We start from the raw sequence: 24,663 nt of genomic DNA on the forward strand, positions 1-24,663 counted from the left end.
ATTGCATGGACTGAATGTTTTTTTTAATGTCTGAAGTAATGAGCAAACAGGATGGCTTAAAAGAAATTTGCAAAGAAAATAGATCGCGTCGACTGTTTCATAACGTGCCTTCTCAGAACAGCCTTTCGCCTGCAGGGGTAGGCACCCTAGGGTTGCAGAGGTAGAAAGTACTTCAACTTGTAGGAAATTACAAATTCACAGTTTTACCGTCGTTTGGAGCTGGCTAAAAGTAACCAATTTGGTTCCATATCGAAGCACATCAAAAAGCAAAAATGGCTCGTAATGATTGCTTATAAATTAAAGTTATAGTAAATGTTGGACTTCTGTTCGCCTCGGAGTCACCACAGGTACATGTTTACCGTGGTTTCGTGCTCACTGCTGAAACAGGTTCTAATCAAATGAGCAAATGCATCACTGAATCATGCTTTTTATCTATTTTCAGATATTTGTAGCAGCTCAATCCGAAGGCGCTTCTTCCTGCAGACCGGTTCTCGCCACCGCTCCGTGCAGTCACCGCTCTTCCTCCACTCAACAAATGAAATGCCCTGAAGCCCAAGGTGGGTGTTGGAGAGGAGGAATCCCAACGCGGAGCGATTAGTTCGTCCGGACGCGCATCTGGGATGTCAAGGAAATGAGTGTGAGGACCACCATGACTAACCAGGAAAAGTGGATCACTCTCAGCCCTGCAGAATTCTCTCAGCTACAGAAGTACGCCCAGTGTAAGTACTAAAGAATCCGCCAAGCCAGTCAGTTGATCTGATAATGCTGCTGTTTCGGATGCTCACGCTGAATGAACGTGTCGCAGGTTTATTGTACAGCAATAGCTTTTCGTTCAAATCACATTCAGGATTAACAGCGCACAACAGATCGGGGTTTGACAGGAGGGTAATGGGAGCTGTATATTTTAAACCCAAGTGTTACTTAATGTCTACACTTGTTATATTTTTGATGGTGCAACATTGTCTTACACTGGAATACAACAACTGATAGTGTCTTTAAAAAAGTCATTATAGATTAAACATTGCCCTTTTCCTTAATTAACATGCTTGAACTGTTTATTTTTGCATTGCAAATGAAATCACACTTGTTACTTGCACTCGGGGCTGAATGTAAAACCGAACCTTATTTGGATCTGATTTCTCAGCCCCGAGTACCAACGCTTGCTGGATGTTGCTCATAGCTCTCGTCCTTCGACTTTGCATCATGTGCTTTGCGCTGGGAGCAGATCCCCAGGCTGTTAAGTGAATGAGCACTGTTAAATCAAGAAGGACCGCATTTTTTGAATTTCATCCACGAAGCAAGAACATTGCTCATAATTCCACGTTGATCTAGAGCCGAAGCAGTAGTGTATCTGTAACCCCTCCTTCGCTTTAGCATCAACAGCTTCCTAGGTTTTGGTATATGTTATGTAATGTGCTGCAATGTTATGGATCACAATTATTTAAAGCGCAATTGCCCGAGCGTTAAGTGCAGCCGTTAATTATCTCATGAGAAAACCAGGAAGAGCAAACCCAGCCGCATTATATTTGAACGTTTTTCATTTTGTGTTATTTGTACATGCTTTTCGTATGTTCTATGTTTGAAAAAGGCTTTCAGTATTGCATTGAATTATTCATTTTAATAGTCAATAGTCAATCTCTTAGGGTCTTGCAGTCCGTGTGCATTAAAAACATCCCAGTTTCTATTTTATATCTTTAAATCAGTATGAATCTTGGAAAAGCCTTAGTTATTTTTATTCTTTGCCTCAATAGTTAGTGTATTAGAGGAACATTCTGGAACCTCAGGTAACTATGCCAGGGTCCTTGGCTTTTGAACTAATTCGAAGAAATAGTTTAAAATATATCCCTCTTAATAGTCTGCCCACTAGCCAAACATAATTAGGAATGTAACTGAATAAGTCACCAGTTGCAGTTTTCTGGCTGGACAGTTATTTTGACTGAATACATGAATCAATAGAAAATAACGATTCTTTCCAGGATCAGAGCAAATTGGTCCTGTTGGGAAAAACTTGTGCAAAGTTATGTAGTGAAACGCAATAATTTTGCTTGTTACTGAAAACAGCAACTCAACCTCCAAAGCTCCACTTCCTAAATGATTGCTTTGAAGGAACTTTAATTGCCAGTGGCAGTAAAATTGGTAAAAGGGGTTTAGGAGCTGGGATAATGGGTATGTACTTGAATTGGAAGGAAGTGACAAGTGGTGTCCCACAAGGATCTGTGCTGGGGCCTCAACTATTTATATATTTATTAATGACTGAGTTAACACAATAGAGAGCCATATATACACATTTCCTAATGACAACAAGGATTCATAGCATAGTAAGTCGTGCAAATGAAAGCATAAAATTGTAAAGACACATTGAGATTAAGTGAGTGGGCAAAACTGTGGCTCTTGAATTTCAACGCAGGTAAGTGTGAGGCCATCCATTTTGGACCAAAAAAGATAGATCCTGAAATTATTTTAAATAGTGAAAAGCTGGTAACAGTGAAGGTCCAAAAAGATTTAGTTGTCCATGTACACAGATCTCTAATTGTTATTTGTAGTGAAGTCATAAACACATCCTTTGTACTCGCATTTACCATTTTGCTACAAATAGAAAAACGAAGGAAACACAGGAACATATGAAGAGAAGCAGTCCATCCCTATTAATGCACATCAGTAACAACAGGCAACCACCACCTCCAGGTGGTCTCACATTATTGAAGAAAATTTGATTTCACTCCATGTTTTGAGGGAAAGGTGAAATTGTATTACTCTTCGGTCATGATTGTGACATGGAAACTGTTTTTCACTTAAACAAGATAAACAGTACAATTCCCTGAAATAAATTGCTGGGCAAGGGAGGCATGGGTGCTAGTATTTTTATTTTGGTGTGTTGCATGTAGTGTAAGTACAATGGAGGAAAATTATCTCTACTAGTTATTTGTAGTGAAATCATAAACACATCCTTTGTATGTATATTTACCATTTTGCTACAAATAGCAGAGGTACAAAGGATGTGTTTATGATTTCACTATAAATTACAGATCTGTTTACATGGACCCCTAATTCTTTTTTGGATCTCCACTGTTCCCAGCATTTCACCATTTCAAAAAAATGTGAGGATCTATCTTTTTTGGTCCAAAATGCAGAGCCTGACACTTAACTGCATTGACATCCAACGGCTGCAGTTTTGCCCACTCACTTAATGTTATTAATGTGTCTTTGTAATTTTATGCTCCTATTTGTACGACTTACTATGCTATGAATCCTTCTTGGCAAATGTCATTGGCAAATGTGTATATATGGCTCTCTTTTGTGTTAACTCAGTCATTAATAAATATAGTGAATAGTTGAGGCCCCAGCATAGATCCTTGTCTGACACCACTAGTCACTTCCTTCCAATTCAAGTACATATCCATTATCCCTACTCTTTATCCCCTGTAACTATTGCAATATCAATTCACAACCATTCAGCAGTCTGCATCATCATGTATTTAAGTGAAAAAGTACAACAAGTTGGTAAATTGTGTTAGTGACCAGCTGCTCTCCTGAGATGGAGTGTGTGAACTATGTAACTACTGTAGCTGCTGATGCCACTAGCAGAATGGAATCAGTGTCTTTAGTACAACTACAGCATTAAATGCAGTGATCTGTAAGGTAATGCACATCAGAGCAGGAATCATAAGGTATACACAATGAAAGGATGCCTTAGTGATTATCTTGTGCTGATTATACACCATTCACTGAAAGAATCCAGGCATTGTGATATTGTTATCAATAGAGCTTATCAAGCACTAGATTCTTTCTCAAATACATTTGATTATGTCAAAATAGATTGTGTAATTCAAGATGAAATGCATTTAGAACATTGTCTGATATTTTGGGTATTCTGCTTCCAGAAGAACACTGATGCATTATGGAGATGTCAAAGAAGGACAATAGCGCTGATTCTGGCACATGAGGCTTTAAATTGCGAAAAATAGCAAATCTGAAATTGTTTTCAAAGAAGAAATGAAAATTGAAAGGAGACATGACCTAGATCTTTAAAATGCTGAGAGGCATGAATAACACAGATATAAGCAGATCATTAATGTGGGCTGTGATTGCAAAACTGGAGTACAAAAGTACAACATTAATGAGGTTTAGATGAGATTGGAAACAAGTTTTCATGCAGATATGTACAGTATATTGAAAAGGTTATAGGGATAAGTTGATGGCATAGATAATCAAATGCTCCAGGGAACCTGCTTCAGACTGTGGATACATTTCTTATGGAAAACTATTGGGTGAGGTGTTGGATTGATACCTTAGAAATTCACGATTACCTTTGAAGAGAAATTTCACTTCCTGGTTTTGCCAGTGATTAATTAATTTTAGTTGGGACATTAAATGGGTTTGGATTATGTCAATACAGCAAATTGTGCATTGTCTGCAAGAGAACAGACTTGATAAGGTGAATCACTTCACATTTAGTTACAAAATCAGAAAATGCTGGAAATACTCAGCAGGTCAGGCAACATCTGTGGAGAGAAAAACAAGAGTTAACATTTCAGGTCTTGTGATCTTTCATCAGTCATTTAGTTATGTTCTTGTATAGCTGCCTTTTGCTTTCTGTCTACAGTGTAAGGTCATTACACAGCAGGCCTGTTGACATGAGATTTGCTGTGACCTGTTATGTCATCTGACTTAGAGTTGTATGGAACCAGCTGACATAGGATTGCAGAAAACACTGTTTTAAAAAAAAAAATCAGAAAAATGTTCCCATAAGGAAATTGGGATGCATTATACTTCTTTAAAAAGTCTTTCACAATGTTGTCTTTGGAGTACTCACTCACAGAGCCAGGGTATGGTAAAATAGGAATTGATTTTCCTGCCACTTCACTGAATTTCCAGTCTCAGCAGTGCTCCAGGAGACGATGAAGCAGGAAGTAGAATAGCAGATAGAATGTCCCACTGTAATGCCCTTGTGTTCCTTCTGATGGCTGACCAAGATCAGCAACAGTGGTTACTTTTGAGCAGTTTATTCACCTCATCATAGGTGTCAGTTTTTGCTGGGGGAGCAGGATCTGTATTTCTTGAAATTCCACTACTGCTGATGCATAATGTATTGATTCTGTGTGCTTTCAATGACCACAACAGCCCTTCCTCTTTCTCTGGCCCTGGTCAGCTTCATAATGCAAAACTGTTCAGCTCCTTCAAATAGCTAAAGGAGAGCTTCAGTTTTGGCTGTTAAATCATAGAAGTTTAATGCTTTCAAGCAAAGACTGCATCTTGCATTTGTTCAGTGACTTTAATGTAGAAAAACATTCCTATGAGCTTCGGGAACATGCAAAGAAAATTGGATGCCAAGCGAAGAAGAAAAGTTAAGGAGTATCTTTTATACCCATTCTGGTAAAAGTCTGAAGAAATATTGTAGGGAACAGCATACAGAGCAGCCGTAATCTGATAGAACAGTCTTGCCATCAAGGTTGTTTCCATCAGAAAAACAAGACAGTTTGCTTCACAACTTGGATCATCTTAAGACGTCTTCAGACATAGCTAGCTGGCTGCATAATTTCAGAAAGCAGCATAGAGTTGTATTTCAAATAACCAAAGTAGAACTAATGGCGTCAAATGGAAATGATTGAAATTGATGCCATACTGAGCTTCTCATGTTATTGTGGCATTAATGTATGAAGCATTTTTTAAAAATCAAAATAGTGATTTTAGCCTACTTGCCTAACTCTTGTCAAACAAAATATGGCTTTAAAGAGGAGAAATGCTCAACCAATACAAATGGCAAACATCACCTCTATTCCTGGCATGAATGATAACAAAGTTCGCTAATGTATATTGGCAAACTTGGGAAACCTCAGCATTTCACAAATGTACACGCAGTACCAATTACACGCAACAGTAACCAAAAGGCTTTGGTGACATCAGAATTTTTCCGCAGTGTGGGTCCGTGAATGTCATTGTTATGTGCCAAGAATGTAACAAGTGCATGTCAAGGAAGAAGAGAAAGATGAACTTAGTCCTGCATAATTACCTGATTCACACACTGCATCCCAGAGCAACAAAAATTGTTTAATTGTTCCCAAAAATAATGAGCTGCAGCCAGTCTATAGATTGAGGCATACTGAGAAATTTGAAGCGTGTCTCCTTGGATCACCTAACGATCAGTGCAGTTTCACGCATAGAGAGAGGGGAGGTAATAGCTTTCAGAATAGGAATTGCCTATCAGAAACTATTACCAGCACTATGGTATCACAAGTCAAACAACTGTGGAAGAACCTTCTATGGAGAAAGATGTAAATGACCAATAGATGAGGAGATAAATTACAATGAGAACTTTAAATTCAGACAACGTTAACATGTATGTAAATGTGGATAATGATGCATAAACTATGCTGCTCGTACAGATGCAGAAATCATATCTGCTGTTGCTGCAGAAAAATTGAAATTGAGGAGGTAGAGGATGACATTGACAGTATGGTCATCCACTCAAGCCAGGTATTTGGGGAACAAATTGTCAAGGCTTTCTCTAACATAAAGTGATGAGGCGATTGTGCAAACATGCCTCAGCGCATTGCCAAGATCTTTATCTACAGGAGAAAGTTCTTTGAAGACTTTGCAAAGAATAATTGAATGAGAAAGAATGACCACAAGAAGGCAATTGAAAATAACTGACATTTTAAATTGAGCATTACTGACTGTAAACGTGTGGCAGACAATGGTACTGCCACTGCATATAGGTGGATAGAGGCTACACCTTCTTCTGGCAGGATAGGGATCCTGAAGAACCAAGACAGCATGGAGTGGGCTTCGCCATCAGAAACTCTTTGCTCGGCATGATAGAGCCACCCTCAAATGGCTCGGAATGCATACTGTCCATCCGACTGTTCACCGCCTCTGGTCCAGTACACCTACCCAGCATCAATGCTCCAACACTCTGCTCCCCACCTGAAGCTAAAGATCAGTTCTACGAGGAACTCCATAATATCATTAGTAGCATCCCCAATACCGAACACTTGTTCCTGCTGGGGGATTTTAATGCCAGGGTTGGGGCCGACCATGACTCATGGCCCTCCTGCCTTGGGCACAATGGCACTGGAAGGATGAATGAGAATGGACAGAGACTGCTTCAGTTGTGTACCTATCATAACCACTGCATCACCAACTCGTTCTTTCACACTAAATCCTGTCACCAGGTTTCTTGGAGGCACCCACGATCACGTCGTTGGCACCAGCTGGACCTAATCGTAACAAGGCGAGCCTCTATAAACAGAGTTCATATCACACGCAGCTTCCATAGTGCGGACTGCAACACCGACCACTCCCTGGTGTGCAGCAAGGTTAGACTCAAACCAAAGAAGCTACATCACTCCAAGCAGAAGGGCCGTCCGCGCATCAACACTAGCAGAATTTCTCATCCACAGCTGTTACATAAGTTTCTAAATTCACTTGAAAAAGTCCTTCAAAACACTCCTACAGGGGATGCTGAAACCAAGTGGGCCCACATCAGAGACGCCATCTATGACTCAGCAATGACCACCTATGGCAAACGTGAGAAGCAGAATGCAGACTGGTTTCAATCTCACTTTGAAGAGCTGGAACCTGTCATAGCCACTAAGTGCACTGCACTATTGAACTACAAGAAAGCCCCCTGTGAGTTAACATCTGAAGCACTTAAAGTAGCCAGAAGCGCTGCACAAAGAACAGCCAGGTGCTGTGCAAATGACTACTGGCAACACCGATGCAGTCATATTCAGCTGGTCTCTGACACCGTAAACATCAGAGGAATGTATGATGGCATTAAGAGAGCTTTTGGGCCAACCATCAGGACGATTGCCCCCCTCAAATCTAAATCAGGGGACACAATCACTGACCAATGCAAGCAAATGGACCGCTGGGTGGAGCACTACCTAGAACTGTACTCCAGGGAAAATGTTGTCACTGAGACCACACTCAATGCAGCCCAGTCTTTGCCAGTCATGGATGAGCTGGACGTACAGCCAACAAAATCGGAACTCAGTGATGCAATGGATTCTCTAGCCAGCGGAAAAGCCCCTGGGAAGGACGGCATTACCCCTGAAATAATCGAGAGTGCCACGCCTGCTATAATTTCAGCACTGTACGAACTGCTTTGCCTGTGCTGGGACGAGAGAGCAGTACCACAGGACATGCGCGATGCCGATATCATCACCCTCGATAAGAACAAGGGTGACCGAGGTGACTGCAACAACTACCGTGGAATCACCCTGCACAGCACAGTGGGGAAAGTCTTCGCTTGAGTCGCTCTAAACAGGCTCCAGAAGCTGGCTGAGCATATCTACCCTGAGGCACAGTGTTGCTTTTGAGCAGAGAGATCCACCATTGACATGTTGTTCTCCCTTCGCCAGCTACAGGAGAAATGCTGTGAACAACAGAAGCCCCTCTACATTGCTTTCATTGATCTCACCAAAGCCTTTGACCTCGTCAGCAGACGTGGTCTCTTCAGACTACTAGAAAAGATCGGATGTCCACCAAAGCTACTAAGTATCATCACCTCATTCCATGACAATATGAAAGGCACAATGCAGCATAGCGGCGCCTCATCAGACCCCTTTCGTACCCTGAGTGGCGGGAAACAGGGCTGTGTTCTCTCACCTACACTGTTTGGGATGTTCTTCTCCCTGCTGCTCTCACATGCGTTCAAGTCTTCAGAAGAAGGAATTTTCCTCCACACAAGATCAGATGGCAGGTTGTTCAACCTTGCCCGTCTAAGAGCGAAGACCAAAGTACGGAAAGTCCTCATCAGGGAACTCCTCTTTGCTGACGATGCTGCATTAACATCTCACACTGAAGAGTGTCTGCAGAGACTCATCGACAGGATTGCGGCTGCCTGCAACGAATTTGGCCTGACCATCAGCCTCAAGAAAACGAACATCATGGGACAGGACGTCAGAAATGCTCCATCCATCAACATCAGCAACCACGCTCTGGAGGTGGTTCAAGAGTTCACCTACCTAGGCTCAACTATCACCAGTAACCTGTCTCTTGATGCAGAAATCAACAAGCGCATGGGAAAGGCTTCCACTGCTATGTCCTGACTGGCCAAGAGAGTGTGGGAAAATGGCGCACTGACACGGAACACAAAAGTCCGAGTGTATCAAGCCTGTGTCCTCAGTACCTTGCTCTACAGCAGTCTGGACAACTTCTGTCAGCCAAGAGCGACGTCTCAATTCATTCCATCTTCGCTGCCTCCGGAGAATCCTTGGCATCAGGTGGCAGGACCGTTTCTCCAACACAGAAGTCCTTGAGGTGGCCAACATTCTCAGCATATACACCCTACTGAGCCAGCGGCGCTTGAGATGGCTTGGCCATGTGAGCCGCATGGAAGATGGCAGGATCCCCAAGGACACACTGTACAGCGACCTCGTCACTGGTATCAGACCCACCGGCCATCCATGTCGCGTTTGCAAAGCGGAGACATGAAGTCCTGTGACATTGATCACAAGTCAGGGGAGTCAGTTGCCAGCGATCGCCAGAGCTGGCGGGCAGCCATAAAGGCGGGGCTAAAGTGTGGCGAGTCAAAGAGACTTAGCAGTTGGCAGGAAAAAAGACAGAAGTGCAAGGGGAGAGCCAACTGTGTAACAGCCCCGACAACCAATTTTATCTGTAGCTCCTGTGGAAGAGTCTGTCACTCTAGAATTGGCCTTTATAGCCACTCCATGCGCTGCTTCACAAACCATGGACCACCTCCAGGCGCTTACCCATTGTCTCTTGAGACAAGGAGGCCAAAGAGAGAGAAGAGATCTTTGTATATGATGAATATATTATAAATGAATATATTGTGTTCTGCTTAAATGCAAAGCTAAGGTTAGCAAAAATCTAAAATGGTCTTCCATCCAATTTTCTAGTTGCAGAACATAACTTTTTTCTGCTTTCAATTTCCAAACGACATTAATCTGTTAGGGCAGGAAGAGCTTGTTTATATGCTATGAACAATACCCACTTATGGATCAGTTAACCTGGAAACGAGACTTTTGAAGGAAATAGGGCAATGAATTTCCTTGCTGATGCTCCACCACAGTGATTTATATGTGTAAATGTGATTTCTGTCACACTTGCAGTGAAGTTATGGTGGCGAAACAACAGTAGCTCTGAGAAAATCATGGTCATTAAGTGATTAATATGTATTCCAGACCGTTCAAATGCTATGAGATCATGTAAGATCACTTAAACCGACAGAGAAAGAGAAAAAGAGATAGGAAGGGAGATTTCCTGAAAGTTATAGATTCAACAGCATTCCCTGGAGTGTGTGACAGTCTCGTGGTAAATATTCAGTCCACCCACTTCTAATTGAGCAGTGTATTTGAGTGTAGTTTTAAAGTACCTGGCCATTTACAGTTGCCACTGTATGTAAGCGTGTGCGATTCTTCAAATAAATCTGGTTAATTTGGAATTGGACACCAGGTTGAGAGTAGCATGTTGAAATACCGTCTGGAAGGGCTTGAAGAGAAACAGATCTATTGGTTAATCCTACTAGGTCGGGGTACAGCTGATGTTGAATTTAAATAGCATGTTGTTGAAAATAAATTAAAACGCATAGAGACCATGTGCCTAAAACCAAAGAGGGGTGCAATGTAAGAGTAAGCCAAGATGGCTCACTGGTCATGTACAAAGATGAATAAGATGCAAACAAAAATGGTTTTATAGATTAAAAGTATATAATACCCAGGAAAAAAAGATAACTACTGTGAACATTTAAAGAAAACGGAGACTGCTTTTGGATCAACTAAAAAGTTACTGGAAAATAGGATAGCGCACAACTGTGGTAGTAATTGGATGAGCTTTTTCAGCTACAATGAGAGTCAGGGAATCATCAAAGACTTTACTAGGACATTGAAAGATGCTCAACGACAGGTAAGAAAGATCTCTGAAGGTATGACAGAGATTATAAACAAGTACTTTGAATGGATATTTACTCTTGAAGACAGTGCTCATCTGAGAGCATAAAGTGGTGGTGTTAACAGAAAAATTGTTAATATTAAAATAGATGAGAATATCATCTTGGTTAGAATAAGAAACCTTAAAATAGATTGGGCTACCTTTTTCACTTGCAGGCTCCCATGTTAGCTGATATTGTTAACAGTTCTCTCTCCTCAGATACTGCCCCCCCCCTCCTTCAAATTTGCTTTCTTTGCCCCTCTCCTGAAAAGAAACAACTCTTGACCCCTCCATCCTTGCAAACTACTGCCCTATCTCCAACCTCCCTTTCCTCTCAATTCCTTGAATGTGTTGTCACCTCCCAAATCTGTGTCCTTCTTTTCTGGAACTCCATGTTTGAATCCTTCCCGTCAGGTTTCTGCCCCACCACAGTACCAAAATGGCTCTTATCAAAGTCACAAATGACATCCAATGTGACGGTGACAAAGATAAAGTATCCTTCCTCATTCTTCTTGACCTGTCTCTGCTGCTTTTGACATGGTTGACCGCACCATTCTCTAATGCCTCTCCTTTGTCATTCAGCTGGGTGGGACTGCACTCGCCTGGTTCTATTCTTACCTATCTGATTGTAGTCAGAGAATCACTGGCTTCTCTTCCTGCTGTTGCACCATTAGCTCCTATTTCTCATCTACATGCTGCCCCTCGACGATTTCAACTTAAAACATTGCTTGGATTTCCATGTGCACATTGATGACACCCAAATCTACCTCACCACTACCCCTCTCAACTGTCTCTAAACTCTAAGACTGCTAGTCTGATATCCTGTATTGTTCGGTCCCTGTCACAAACTCTGTTCCTTAGCAACTGTCTGAGGCTGAACCAGATTGTTTGCAATCTTGTTCATATTTGACCCTCAATGAGCTTCAGACCACACATCCTTCCCATCCATAAGACCGCCTATTTCCCCCTTTGTAATATCGCCCGACTCCGTCCATGCTCAGCTCATCCTCTGTGGCAGCCGTCATCCATGCCTTTGTTACCTCTAGTTTTGACTATTCCAATGTACTCCAGGCTCGCCTCCCATCTTCCACCCTCCATAAACAAAAACTCGCCCAAATCTTTGCTACGTGTGTCCTAGCTTGCATTATGTCTTGTTCACCCATCACCTCTGTGCTCACTGACCAACATTGGCTCTTAGTTGCACATCTCCACAATATATTTGTCCTTGTATAAAAACGTGATTAGGCATGAGTTAGAATACAGTGTTCAGTTTTGGCCTCCTTTCCTGTGACAGATATTGAGGCTTTGAAAAGCGGGACGAGGAAGGCTACAGGATTGATTTGCAGTTTCAACCATTTTAGCTACTCAGATAAGTTTGAAGTGATCATTTCGTATGCATTAGGGAAGTGAAAACCTTGATGATTTACTTGAGATTTATTAAAGACTGAAGGGATTAGATTGCATTGAGGTGGACCAATTATTTCAGCTGGATGGATTAGGGAGGAGCAGAGGTCATACTGACGAGTTATGTAAGGGCAGAATTAGATATTGGGCAGTCCTTTTGTTGTGGAGAATAATAGGTCGGTGGATCAGGTTGGCAGTCCGTGCAATGTAGGTTGATTCACTGTGTTCCTTCAAGAGAGAGCTGGGGTGGAGATCACTTCATACAAGAGAAAGGCACCCTATAATAAGTATTAATGTGATCTTTTGGACTAGTTTTGATTGCCTACAGGGGTCAACGAAGAATTTTTCAGATCTTTTCCCCCCTAATTGTCCAGGGTTTTTATTTTGTTTTTTGCCTCTCCCGGGAGTAGGTAGGAAGTGTCTGTATCATGATGCATATGCCTTCATAACTATATGGAATAGGCTATATGGAACAGAAGATCTTTTCTTTTGTTATTTTCCTATGCTAGTATAAAATAAAGACCAGTGCTTTAGGATTGTATGAATCGTAAAGGATACGACGTTCCAAGACTACAAATTCTTGTTTGTAAAGGATGTGAGGCCTACCTAAGGAATGTATTGAGAGACTGTTGAAGAGGGAATTGCTCATTAAACCACCCTGAAATGATATGGCAGCTATTTGTTAGAGATAGCTATACTGCCAGTGTTAGAAATGTTAGAATGTGTTTCACATGTATTTTCTTGCTAGATGCTGTTTATTGTTCAAATCAGTTTAGATAAAACTTTTGCACATCCAGTATGTGTACAGCATGTATTTGATTATCAGCAAAATTTGTTTTTTTGTATCCATACCTTAAGAGTGCTGTGGCAGTGGTCCCTTGCTCTTTTTCTCCATGCAGGAGAGATGAGCATGACCAGGGAAGAGGGTATATGAAGTGGTTTCCAGTTGTCTTCCTCAGACCGGAACAGGAATTGAACCTCCGCTGTTGACATTGTTCTGAAACACACACTAGCCATCTAGCCAACTGATTCCACCCTGCCACCCAACCACCCCCCTCACCCCACCCCCCCCACAACCACCTTAAGGGTACTAAAGTCAATTGCAGTCTCTCAGTGCTGCTCCAGCTGAAATTGGGAACCTGGCACATACTAGGGATTGTGCATGGAACTATCTTTGTCAGTATAGCCAACTGCTATACAACTAGCCCACCAAGCTGGAGAGTAGGGAATGACTACTCATGTTCATTTTTGTAATATGCTGCTGTGACACTGGATACAAAAACTGCTCACTGATCAAGTATCTTGCTGTTTCCTTTCTTTCACCTCTTGTGAAGAAACTTATCCTTTAGCTTGCCTTGATGCCAGCCCATGCAGCTAGCCTTTTACAGCAATGTAGCAGTATCAAAGCAGCAATATAACTATATTATAAAACTACTAAACTCATTACAGTCAACGAACTTCAGGATGTGTAGCATTTAGCTATACCACAATGTCATTTATGGCATTACCTCAGTATCTATTTGCAGTTTTCAACAGCTGTTTAGCTTATTTGAGTAGGATGTCATTCATACATAGATATTAATAATAGAACAAAATAATGGAATGAGGAAAAGGGCTTTCAAATCCATTTCTTCTAATATCTATGCACAATCTACCCGATTATGGCTTATATCCCACTTATTGAGTGTTCTGAGGGAAAGTTCAAAATGAGATGCTACTATTCACTTTATTTGATCTGCTCCCAATTGTTAATGAATCTACTTCCCTTCAGAAGTACAGTTACATTGCCCCAGGTGACACGTGCCAGTTCATTTTGTTTAATCACTTGCAAATGATATAGGTGCCACTTCATGTCAAATCATGTCCTTTGCCCTCCATGCAATCCAAAGATTGTTGTCTTATTCTTCTTGTTTTCGCCTTGTATAGAAACATGATTCAGTGGCATCTACTTCTGATTAACAGCTAGCTTAAAGCAAAATGTTGACAATTACTATAAGGAATTGTGTTTTTCACCTCTGGCATCTTGGTTTGAGTTCAGCCTAGACTGATCTCTCAATGATTAACAGTTCTGAAGTGAAAGGAGTTTGGACTGTTTTACATCATTTCATAGGTGATAAGAGCCTATTTAATGAGCGTTCTTATTCTTCAGTAATTGACCTGCTTCTGCCCCCAAGAATGGATCTGAAATATTCATCATCATTCGTAATAGCTCATGTGGAAAATAGAACAGCATATAATTAGAATGGCATATAAGTATCATAGGAATGTACAAAGGGTGCAACAAGTCAAACCTGTGATGCTGTTTTTCTCAATGAGCAGGAGTAGCTACCTTTGGGTACATGTAGCTGCTCAGGGAAGTGATTGAATATTTTCAGTTTTTGTCATTAATTAGTGGTTCCAGATTGTATTTAAATGGGATAAAGCCTGGAGAATTTTATTTAAGTATCCAATATTGATTATTAACTTTGAGTAACTGCTTTAGAATACCCCCCATATAGTTAAATTATTAGAATATCCCTAGCTAATTAAATTATTATGTAGGGTATGAACAATTGAGCATTTCCTCTAGTTCACTGTTGTCCAATAGAAATTGTTGACTATTCACAGATATGGCTCTGGTGACATTGTTTTAACCACATGCACTAATTTTAGTTAAATATGGGCCTTATTCACAATAGAGTACTTCACATGTATATTTACTTCAAAAACATCTACCACCATTGTGTGCTAAACCGTGCAGTCTTTTTCTTTCACCAAAGTTTTGAGTCCTGGTGTAAATTTATCAGACACAGCAACTTAATGCAGCTTCTAGGTTTTTGTCCAGCAGTTGGAAATGGTACTTTGATTCCATCAGAGTGCTTGTACTTGTTCGCAGATCCCACCACAGCTCATTAGCACCCAAAATCTATGAAGGGATTGATTAATACTTAGAAGGCTGTTTAAAACAAAGCACTAGCAGTAAAGGGAAAATATTGTGTGGAAGCTGGTAGCAATGTACATTTATGCAGTGCATTTAATGTAGTGATAGAACCAAAGCAATTTACACCCCAGCTCCACCTAAATCACATGGCACAATTTTGAAGAAGATCAGGGGACTTTGCCCTGTGTCCTGGCCAATATTTATCCCTCAACCACCATTACTAAAACAGATGATCTAGTCATTATTGCATTGCTATTGTGGGATCTTGCTGTGCTAAAAATTGTTGTTGGATTTCCTATGGTGACTACACATCAGAAGTACTGCACTGGCTGTGCATTTCTTTGAGACATTCTGAGGTCATTAAATAAATGAAACTCTACAACATCCTTCAGCCTGCATCTCAGTTTACCAGTTCACACTCTTCCATTGGTGACCTCCTATACATTCATGCTGGCTCCTGACCTCCATGCCACCTTCTTTTCTATAAATTGCTTTAGTTCATTCATTAAATTAAACATGCTGATCTGATGCAAGTTTCTACTAGCATCTGCACACTATTTTCCCTTTTCTGCTCGTGTTTATTTTAAACAGGTTCCTAAATATTAATCAATCCTTCCATAGATTGTGGGTGTTAATGAACTGTTAGTGCAGTCTTTACCAACTAAATATTTCATATATATGCTATCTCTGCTTCAAACTTCAAAAAAATACGCATTTCCCAAGCACATATACATTTTTTAAAACTTTAATGAACCTTTAGTAGGCAATTATCTTTACTTATTTAAAGTATTATTCCAATGCAGTCCTGGCTGGTCTCCCACATTCCACTCTCTGTAAACTTGAGGTTATCCAAAACTCTGCTGCCTGTGCCTTAACTCACATTAAGTCCTGTTCTCCTATCACCCCTGTGCTCGGTGACTTACACTGGCTCCCAGTCAAGCAACATCTTGACTTTAAAATCATCAGCCTTGTTTTTAAATCCCTTCATGGCCTTATCCCTCTCTATCTCTGTAATCTCCTCTAGCCCCGAAACCCTCCAAAGTATCTGCGCTCCTCTAATTCTGGCCTCTTGTGTATCCCTGACTTTAATCGCTCGACCATTGGTCACCATACTTTCAGTTGCCTCGGTCCCAAGCTCTGGAATACCCTCCCTACACCTCTCCAGATTTCCAACTCGCTTTTCTCCTTTAAGACACTCCTTAAAACCTACCTTTTTGACTACGCTTTTGATCATCTGACCTAATATCTCCTTTTGTGGCTTGGTGTCATACTTTGTTTTATAATGCTCCTGTAAAGCGCCTTGGGACATTTCATTCGGTTAAATGCACCATATAAAATTGATTTTGCTGGAGATGTTTTGTTTCTAAGCTTTTCTGTTTGAATTTTCAGTTCCTGTATAAGTCCTAGCCAGTCTGCTGCTTATTTAACCCCTTTGATGCCAACTTTTATTCTTGGACATGACTAGATATTTTACCTATACCTTTATGTTTATAAATATAAGCAGATATCCACTTGCTTGCTCATGGTGAATTAGAAGAAATGCTATTTTATAATGATATGTGTTATGATACACTATAAGGAAATGGGAGTAAGAGAACAAGCCAGAACATGAGAGAGGACTAGAAATGGAATGAAGGTGAGAGAAGAGAGAATACTAGAAAGGGAGTGAGAGAAAGTGAACTAGAAAAGGGAGAGAGAAAGCAAAGCAGAAAATGGGTGCCGAGACTGAATCAGAGAAAGAGAGAACAAACCAGAAAAGCGAGAGAGCAAACTATTGATGGAGAGAAAGAGAAAACTATGACAGAAGATAGAGAAAAAAAAGGATGTGAGAAGTGAATGAGAAGATACAAAGGAGAGAGGAGAAAGAGGGTACACAGAAGGGAAGCAATAAAGTGAAAAATAAGAAACAGATGTGGCACTGAATGGTCAGAAGTGAGAAGCAGACAAAAATAGGAGAGAATGAAACAGAAGGGACTGAGGACAGAAAGAATTGGTGGATGGAAAAACAAGAGGGGGTAATCTGAGAGAGATAGAAGGGAAGAAGCTGAGGGACAAACAGACATTAAAAGGAAAAGAGAGATGGAAGAGAAAGAGCAGTAAGAGACTGAAGGATGCACAGAATAGAAAGAGGTACGAGACACAAAGGAAAGCATAAGAGAGATGGGGAGATGGGAAAGAGCAGAGAGATAGCTGGAACAGAGAAGAGACAGACAAATAAGGGACGGGACTGAAAAATAAAGAATGTCAGGTGGGAAAGATACAGAAAGAGAAAAGGGAGAGAAAAACAAATGGGAAGGAGAGAGATAAATAGGCAAGAGAAAAATAGAAGGGGAAGTATGAGAAGAGGCACACAGAAAAGGAGACTTTTTTCCTACTTACCATATCCCTAGTGTGAGGCACATGAGCGGCTGAGTTTCTTTGATAGAGTAGATTGCAAAAAGGATTGCGAGCTGTTTTTCTTCATGTTTATTGTCAAGAAAGATGTGTGGGTAGGCAGATAACTTTTGTGAGATACTGGGAATTTCGGGTTTCTCCTGTATGTGCTGTTCTGTGAAATAAACAAGAGATTTCTGTCCTTGAATGATAGACTTTTATTTTATATTTATCTGTAATCTATGTTAACATTGCCATTAAAGCTCAACTAAGTCTATATGTTCATTTTATACACTGCAAAATTCCATTTACTTTGTTGGACATAAAATTGTATTCAAATAAAATCAAACAAAGACTTTACATTCCAGTGAGCTCTGAATCTGTGAATCTTAATCTGAGGAATTATGTGAAAGATATTGCATCACAGATTTATGAAGAACCCTTGCTCCTCCACTGTTCACACAGAATTTATGCTTTGTGACAAAGCTCATGTTTCAGTGACTGTTGCATGTGATTCAAATATCTCTTAGCAATCAATTCAGTAAGTGAAAAATAATTGTACTTAACAAATGTTCATGTAACATATCACAAGGTCACAAGGAGCTGAACAATCATCAAATAAATATGAGATTGACAAAGTGAGCAACAAGCAAAGCCATAGTACTGTTTTCGATAATAATGATCACATCAATAGTATCGAGAACTACACCTAACATTTGAACACTATGGGGTAATTGTCTCAGAGGAGAGTATCTGTTAGTACCATGAACAGTTAAAAAGAATCCCTGGGCTGGAAGGCAGGAGGAGCCGTAATGTCAGGATGGAAGCCCGCTGTCTTTATGTCACAACCGGCTACTTCAAAAGTCGGCTAGCATCACAGGAGGACTTTGCACAGAAACATGGTGGGACGATTTCTATTTTACCAAATTTTACAAAGTGTGCACAGGAACAATGGGGCTTCAGAGCCTCACCAGTTATAAGGAGGTGGTGGATTAGCAGGAGGTCAGTGTTGGCTCCAGATAGCAGCCTTTGTGAACAGTTAGCATGACTTGGCAGGGAGACTGGAACAGCGTGGGCAGTGGCAGTCAGGTGCAGGGGCAAACTTGCCAGCGCAGCAGAGACATACAGCTTGAATGCCATCTCGGAAGTAGCAGTTGTGTGAGTAGAGCAGGGTGGGATGGGAGGTGCTAGAAACTGAGTGCGGCAATCTGTCATGGGCCTCATTCACTCAGGCTTTAAGATCTCCAGTGAGGAGGAGCATCGGAGAGGGAGAGAGCTGCAGCCACAGGCAGTGAGCCAGCAGCATCCTGAGGGCCACCAGGAGCTTCAGCCTTGGAGGGGGCATGGAGGAGGGCACAGAGGGGCACAACCAGCCTCTTGTGTGCAGAAGAGGTTACCCACCAGAAAAGGTCTACTGTCAGAGGCTCAGCTTCCTGCAAATGTCAGAGCAGCAGTGTTGCTGAAGACAGCACCTCTCCGGGGAGGCTATCACAGAACTGTGCGCCATGCAGGAGGACGAGCTGAGTCCAATGGGAGTGGCCACTCAATGCATGTGGCACTAAAGATCACCGTGGCCCTGAATTTCTATGCCTCAGGATCGTTGCAGGAATCTCCCAGTTTGTGGATCATTACTGCATCAAGATGGTCACCAAACCACCTTCAAGAGGGCCAGCCAATACGTATACTTTAGTACTGACCCAGAAAGTCAGGCTGAAAGGATCATTGGATTCAGAGCCATCACAGTTGCAGAGAGTCATTGACTACACGCATGTAGCTATCAAGGCTCCCATGGACCAGGATGCAGACTTCATCAACAGGAAGGGCTTTCACTCGCTCAAGGTACAACTGGTCTGCAACCCCCGCAGTTTTTTCAGGTGTACATGGTTTCCAGGAAGCAGGCATGATGCCTAAATACTATGGCAGTCCCAGGTGCCAGACATTTTCAGGTCCCCCGCACATCTTCAAGGAAGGGTATTGGTTGGTAAGAACTGCCCACTGAAGACATGGCTACTGACGTCTGTGAGGTACCCAAGCATGGATGCAGAGGAGAGATACAGCACAACACTTTCCATGGGACAACTTGAGCTACCATCGAGCAGTCCATAGGCCTTTTGAAGATACAGTTCAGATGCTTAGATCGATCTGGTGGAGCATTTCAGTAAGCCCCAGCAAGGGTCTTGCGTATCATGGTGGTGTGCTGTGCGCTGCATAACCTGGCACTACAAAGAGGAGAGGCTTTGAACAATGAGGACATTGTGGAGCGTGATGCCTGCTGCTATGATGAGAATATGGGGAAAGAAGCTGACCAGGAGCTGAATGATGAAGAATCCCAGGAACCACAGGCAAGACGCAATGATATATGCACAAGGGAGGCTCATGAAGTGCTAATACAGGCATGTTTCAGATGATCATTAATGACCGATCCATGCAATCCAATAAAGCTGCAGCTTTCTGCAGCCCTGTTGCCATTTCCTTTATTGCCCTTTCCATTTACCTGCACCCATTAATACATTAGACAGCGGCATGGGGAATGCATTGACTTCAAGCAGTGTGGTCCTTCCCATTGTGTACCCTGTGAGTGAGCCAGGGTACTGCTAAATACCTAGTGGGCAGCAAGAAATGGGAGGATTCCTCTTGCTTTGCAACATTGCACAATTATTGGGAAACAAAATGATTGCAAGGCAGCATACATTAAAAAAAAAATTGTGAACCCTGAGTGCAGCTCGGTACTTTTCTTAGATCTCCTTTGTGTGCTGCTAGGTGTTGTTCCCCTGCACCGTCATCTGAAGTGGAAGCCAGCTACTGACCTTGGTGACACATGGATTTTGATTTCTTTGGCGGTTGTGCTCTGGCTGTCTGAGGCCTGGATGGACCCGCATATTGAGGGCCTTCCGCACAAGTGCAGAAGCCACCTCTGTCGTTGCAGCAATGTGAGGCACTGGTGTCACTGACAGAGGGACTGAGAAGCTGCTATCCATACCAGGAGCACCCTGAGAGGAGCCCCCAGATGTATCACGCAGCTGCTGCTCCCCTCTTACGGGGCACACTTGTACATCCTTGCTCACCTGAGGAGTCTGAGGACCTGACAGTGAGTCCAGGTGCCTCCCAACCCTCTCGCCCAGAGCTCAAGGAGTTGGTGACAGCATGCAGGTCAGTGCACATCTCTGGCATCCACTGAGTGGCTTGCTGGATATGGCTCTCCAAGAGCATCACCACTCTCTCCACAGAGGAAGCCGAACGTGCAATGCCAGAAACGAGACGGCACTCATTGCCTGGATGAACTCCTCCTCCATCTGCGCTTGGGTGCCCATAGCCTCTGGAAGCTCTGCCCGATCTTCCTACACCTCACGCTGCAGTTCCAGCATTTGCCGCCTTGTTGACAACTCCAGAGACATGTCATCAGCCTGAAACTCAGCATTGTCTTGGCCTCCCATTGTCCTTCAAGTGTCAGTGGCCTCAGCTGTCACAGCCTCTGTCAGCTGATCAGGTGATCTGTGGTGTTCTTATGAGTTTGTGACCCCAGATCTACATCCGAATGGATACCACTGATGTGAGAGTATCTGCACTGGTGGAAGGTGTGGGGGAATGATGTGATGGTGCAGCCTCTGAGGTCGCCTTCCTCTCCTCCTCTCAGAGGTGGATAGTTGTCCCCCAGTCACTGGAGCTGTATGGGCTTGCCTTTGACCCAATGAGAGAGAAGGTTAGTTAGAAGGTAATGTGCGTTCCATCATGTCCTTCACATCACTCCTACGGTGGAGTTCCATGTAACCAGTGGTGGACATGAACACTATGCATTGTGTTCTCCAGAGTCTCTCTTGTGCATATCCATTAGGCCACTCACTCTCTCAGGGGTCCACTCCTGTCTAACCATCAGCTATGGAATAGCCAGCATTCTAACCTCTGAGGTCCAGAGCCGCCTCCTCCATCGGTGTCAGGATGGCGAGGTAAGGTACGCTGCCACCCACCTTGGCCCTTTCTTTTATGAGCTGAGCAGCCTCCACCTGCAAGCACATAAATGTCCATTGTTAGTCGCCAGCCAAAGACACACACACGCCTCTGCTGGTGGCAGCCTGACTGTCCATGATGGTGCTGCAGGAATGTCTCCTGCATGTGGCCACATCACAGAGTCAGACATGTCTCTGATGGCATTCCTGCTGCCTGACCAGTGCCAGTGACTGGGTGGGTATGTCCTTTCTACCAAATGTACATTCACACCTAGGCTGTAAGGTAAACTTTGTATGGTGCACTCACCTTGGCAGAATGCAGGAGGTCACTAACCCACTTGTGGCACTGAAGCCAGGTTCGAGGGACGACCCCACAACTACTGACCTCCTTTGCGATCTCTGTGCAGTCTTGCTTCGTCTGGCGGGCTGGTCTCCTCCTCCTGTCTGAAGGAAGAGTACTTCCCTCCTTACCCGAGCTGCCTAGAGGAGAACCTGAACCTTGGTGTCACTCTGGATTTTTATTCTGCCATTCCTCATGTTCCCTTCTTCTTCAGGCTTCAATATTGTAAACGGCTTTATAAAGAATAGGTTTATAATGTTGCTAATTGTATCATACAAAAGAAACCAACCCCATTATTTGAAATGAGAAATGAATAGCACTTCTAAAAAATCTGTTAGTTGTAGTCAGCATTTATCAGTAAAAGGGGAACAGTTATTCCGTTTCCACACAAAAGTGGCCTTTGTGGGTGATCAAATTGACAGAGTGCTGGCTGCTCTTTACATATGACGCCAGCACTTCCAGTGGCATGACTTTGTGCCGCCCGTGCTGCCTGAGTGAAGGACTCCTCCGCCTCCTGCCATTTAATTGGCTGGCTACAAGTGAATCGCAGATTCCAGCATGTCCTTCCCTCCCCACCCCCCCCCCCCCCCCCTCCCCACCCCACCCCACCTGCTCGAGTGACAGCGGCTCCTGCTTCCAGTCCCAGCGGCGGGACCTCGAGCCTTTCCATAAAATTCAACTTCCTGTTCTTTGCACCACAACTGTTGTTGAATACAACTTATGAAGGAAATATGGTATACTGCAGTACAACTTTCATCTTATGTGTAGCCTGGATTCTGTCATTATTGGCACAGATACTGCCATGTGCAATATACTGTGCAAAAATAATTGTACATTTGCGTGAAAACGGAATAACTGTTCCCCTTTTACTGATAAATGCTGACTACAACTAACAGATTTTTTAGAAATGCTATTCATTTCTCATTTCAAATAATGGGGTTGGTTTCTTTTGTATGATACAATTAGCAACATTATAAACCTATTCTTTATAAAGCCGTTTACAATTTGGTACACAAAATATCAACAGGAAATCTCCAATGTCTTAATCTAAAAACAACCATAATTCAAAGACCAGATTGAGAGTAAACATTTTGTAATTTCTAATAGACTTTGCTATATCTAAGCAATAGCACCTCTTATCACTTCCAACAATGTTGTAACTGATGCTTTTTGATAAAATATTTGTAGTGTTAACATAGTGAGAAAGTATTCTTGTTGGAGCAATGCTAGTGTGGAAATTGCAAAGGAAGGCTAAAGACAAAAACCTAATCTTAGTGCAATGTGAATTAGTTTGTTCAAAAGTCAGCTGGGCAACATGTTTGGCTATGCAGTGGATTGCAAGATCTATGGATATGTGTGTGCGGAGAAGGTCAAATATTCATAAGGAGCACGATGGCCCTAGTTGTATTCTGAATACAGTAACATAAATAAGTGGAATGTAACAAGTTGGTGTTGAATATGGGATACTATATCCTAGGGATTTTTTCTTTACTGCCTTTGTATGACAAGAGTTGCACAAAGAGTCAGAGTGAGAGATTGAAGCATAGACCATGCCAATATATAAGAATAGGTTAGATAGCAGGTTGGTGAATAAAGAAATCTGGGTAGAGAGGAAGCACTTAGGCTTCAGACTGCAGCTTGCATGAAGGATAGACACCAACACTGATGGGTTGGGCTAAACAAATGTCTTCATGTTTTATTTCTTATGTAATTCTCTGTGAAATCTCCTTAGAAATGCTACCTATATTTATTTAGCTTTCCCAGTATATCACATAAGTTGGGAGAGTTCAATGGTGGAGACAGTAAATTATCTAACTGCTAGGTGGAGTAAATTCAGTGAGATCAATTATTTATTTACTGAATTTATACTTTATGGCCTAAATGTATAAGAACTTAAATAGGTCAAGGCTGGTTAGATTAAAATTAATACCAACAGAAGTTTGTTGAATTCATTCTCACTTTTCATATGCTGGGAGTGAACCTGGTCTTGGGCAGTATGCAAATTGGATGGTAACCAGTCAGCAGCTCGTTTTACACCAGGCCTGATTTTCTCTCCAATTGGAAAATAAATATGGTGGGGTATAAACTGGGCTTGCGATTTGCTATCGCCTATTCTGCATTACTGCCCAATACTAGATTCACCTCTGTCGTACCTTATGCTAAAAACCAGCAACAGCACTCAGATATGCTGCTGTCATGTTTGTGGCTTTGCCCTGCAGATTTGAAACTTCACTGAGGCAGAAAACCTTTATTCCGTGCTTTCCTTTTAGTTAGCCACTTTAGGTGAAGACATTGTTTGATACTTGTTTTAGCCATGATTCTATTGCATAAGCCTTTATTCTCCAGCATAAGATAGTTCCCAAATTCCAGAAATAGTCAATTGTAACTTTCAATTTATATTAGCCACAACAAAACAAAAAATTCTCTTATTTATTAATGAGGACAAAACAGACATTCTCAATAAAATGTACTGAAATAGGTCAAATTATTCAGAAAATTAACTTCAAGGATAATTAAAAGCAGCATGAACACAACTAGTTTGTTGTTCACAGTGTGCTTGTTCCATATTCATTTTCAGTAGGTGCGTTTCTGTGACGCAGATTTAGTGTGATACCTACTAATGAGATGCGTCCGGCAAACTCTATGGAGACAGAAAGTAATAGAAAAAAATGTAGAATATAGAAACTGTTCATTGCACTGAATATTTTTATCTGTGGTTCTATTCCTGCCACTCTATATTTGATGCTAAAATCCATTATTCATTTGTTTCTAAAATTGTTATATCCCTC

At 42.0% G+C, this 24,663-nt stretch overlaps 1 protein-coding gene across 6 annotated transcripts in view; it reads left to right on the forward strand.

Moving 5' to 3' along the window:
* The first annotated feature begins 649 nt into the window (after positions 1–649).
* Positions 650–24,663, forward strand: part of dgkb (diacylglycerol kinase, beta) — a 1,110,826-nt gene continuing 1,086,812 nt past the window's right edge. For all 6 annotated transcript variants that reach the window (XM_068051143.1, XM_068051127.1, XM_068051112.1 and 3 more), the window contains exon 1: positions 650–719. In XM_068051143.1, coding sequence (XP_067907244.1) covers positions 650–719 — 70 coding nt within the window. The remainder of the gene's footprint in view (positions 720–24,663) is intronic.

This window comes from Heterodontus francisci, chromosome 2, assembly GCF_036365525.1.
Source record: "Heterodontus francisci isolate sHetFra1 chromosome 2, sHetFra1.hap1, whole genome shotgun sequence".
Lineage (NCBI taxonomy): Eukaryota > Metazoa > Chordata > Chondrichthyes > Heterodontiformes > Heterodontidae > Heterodontus > Heterodontus francisci.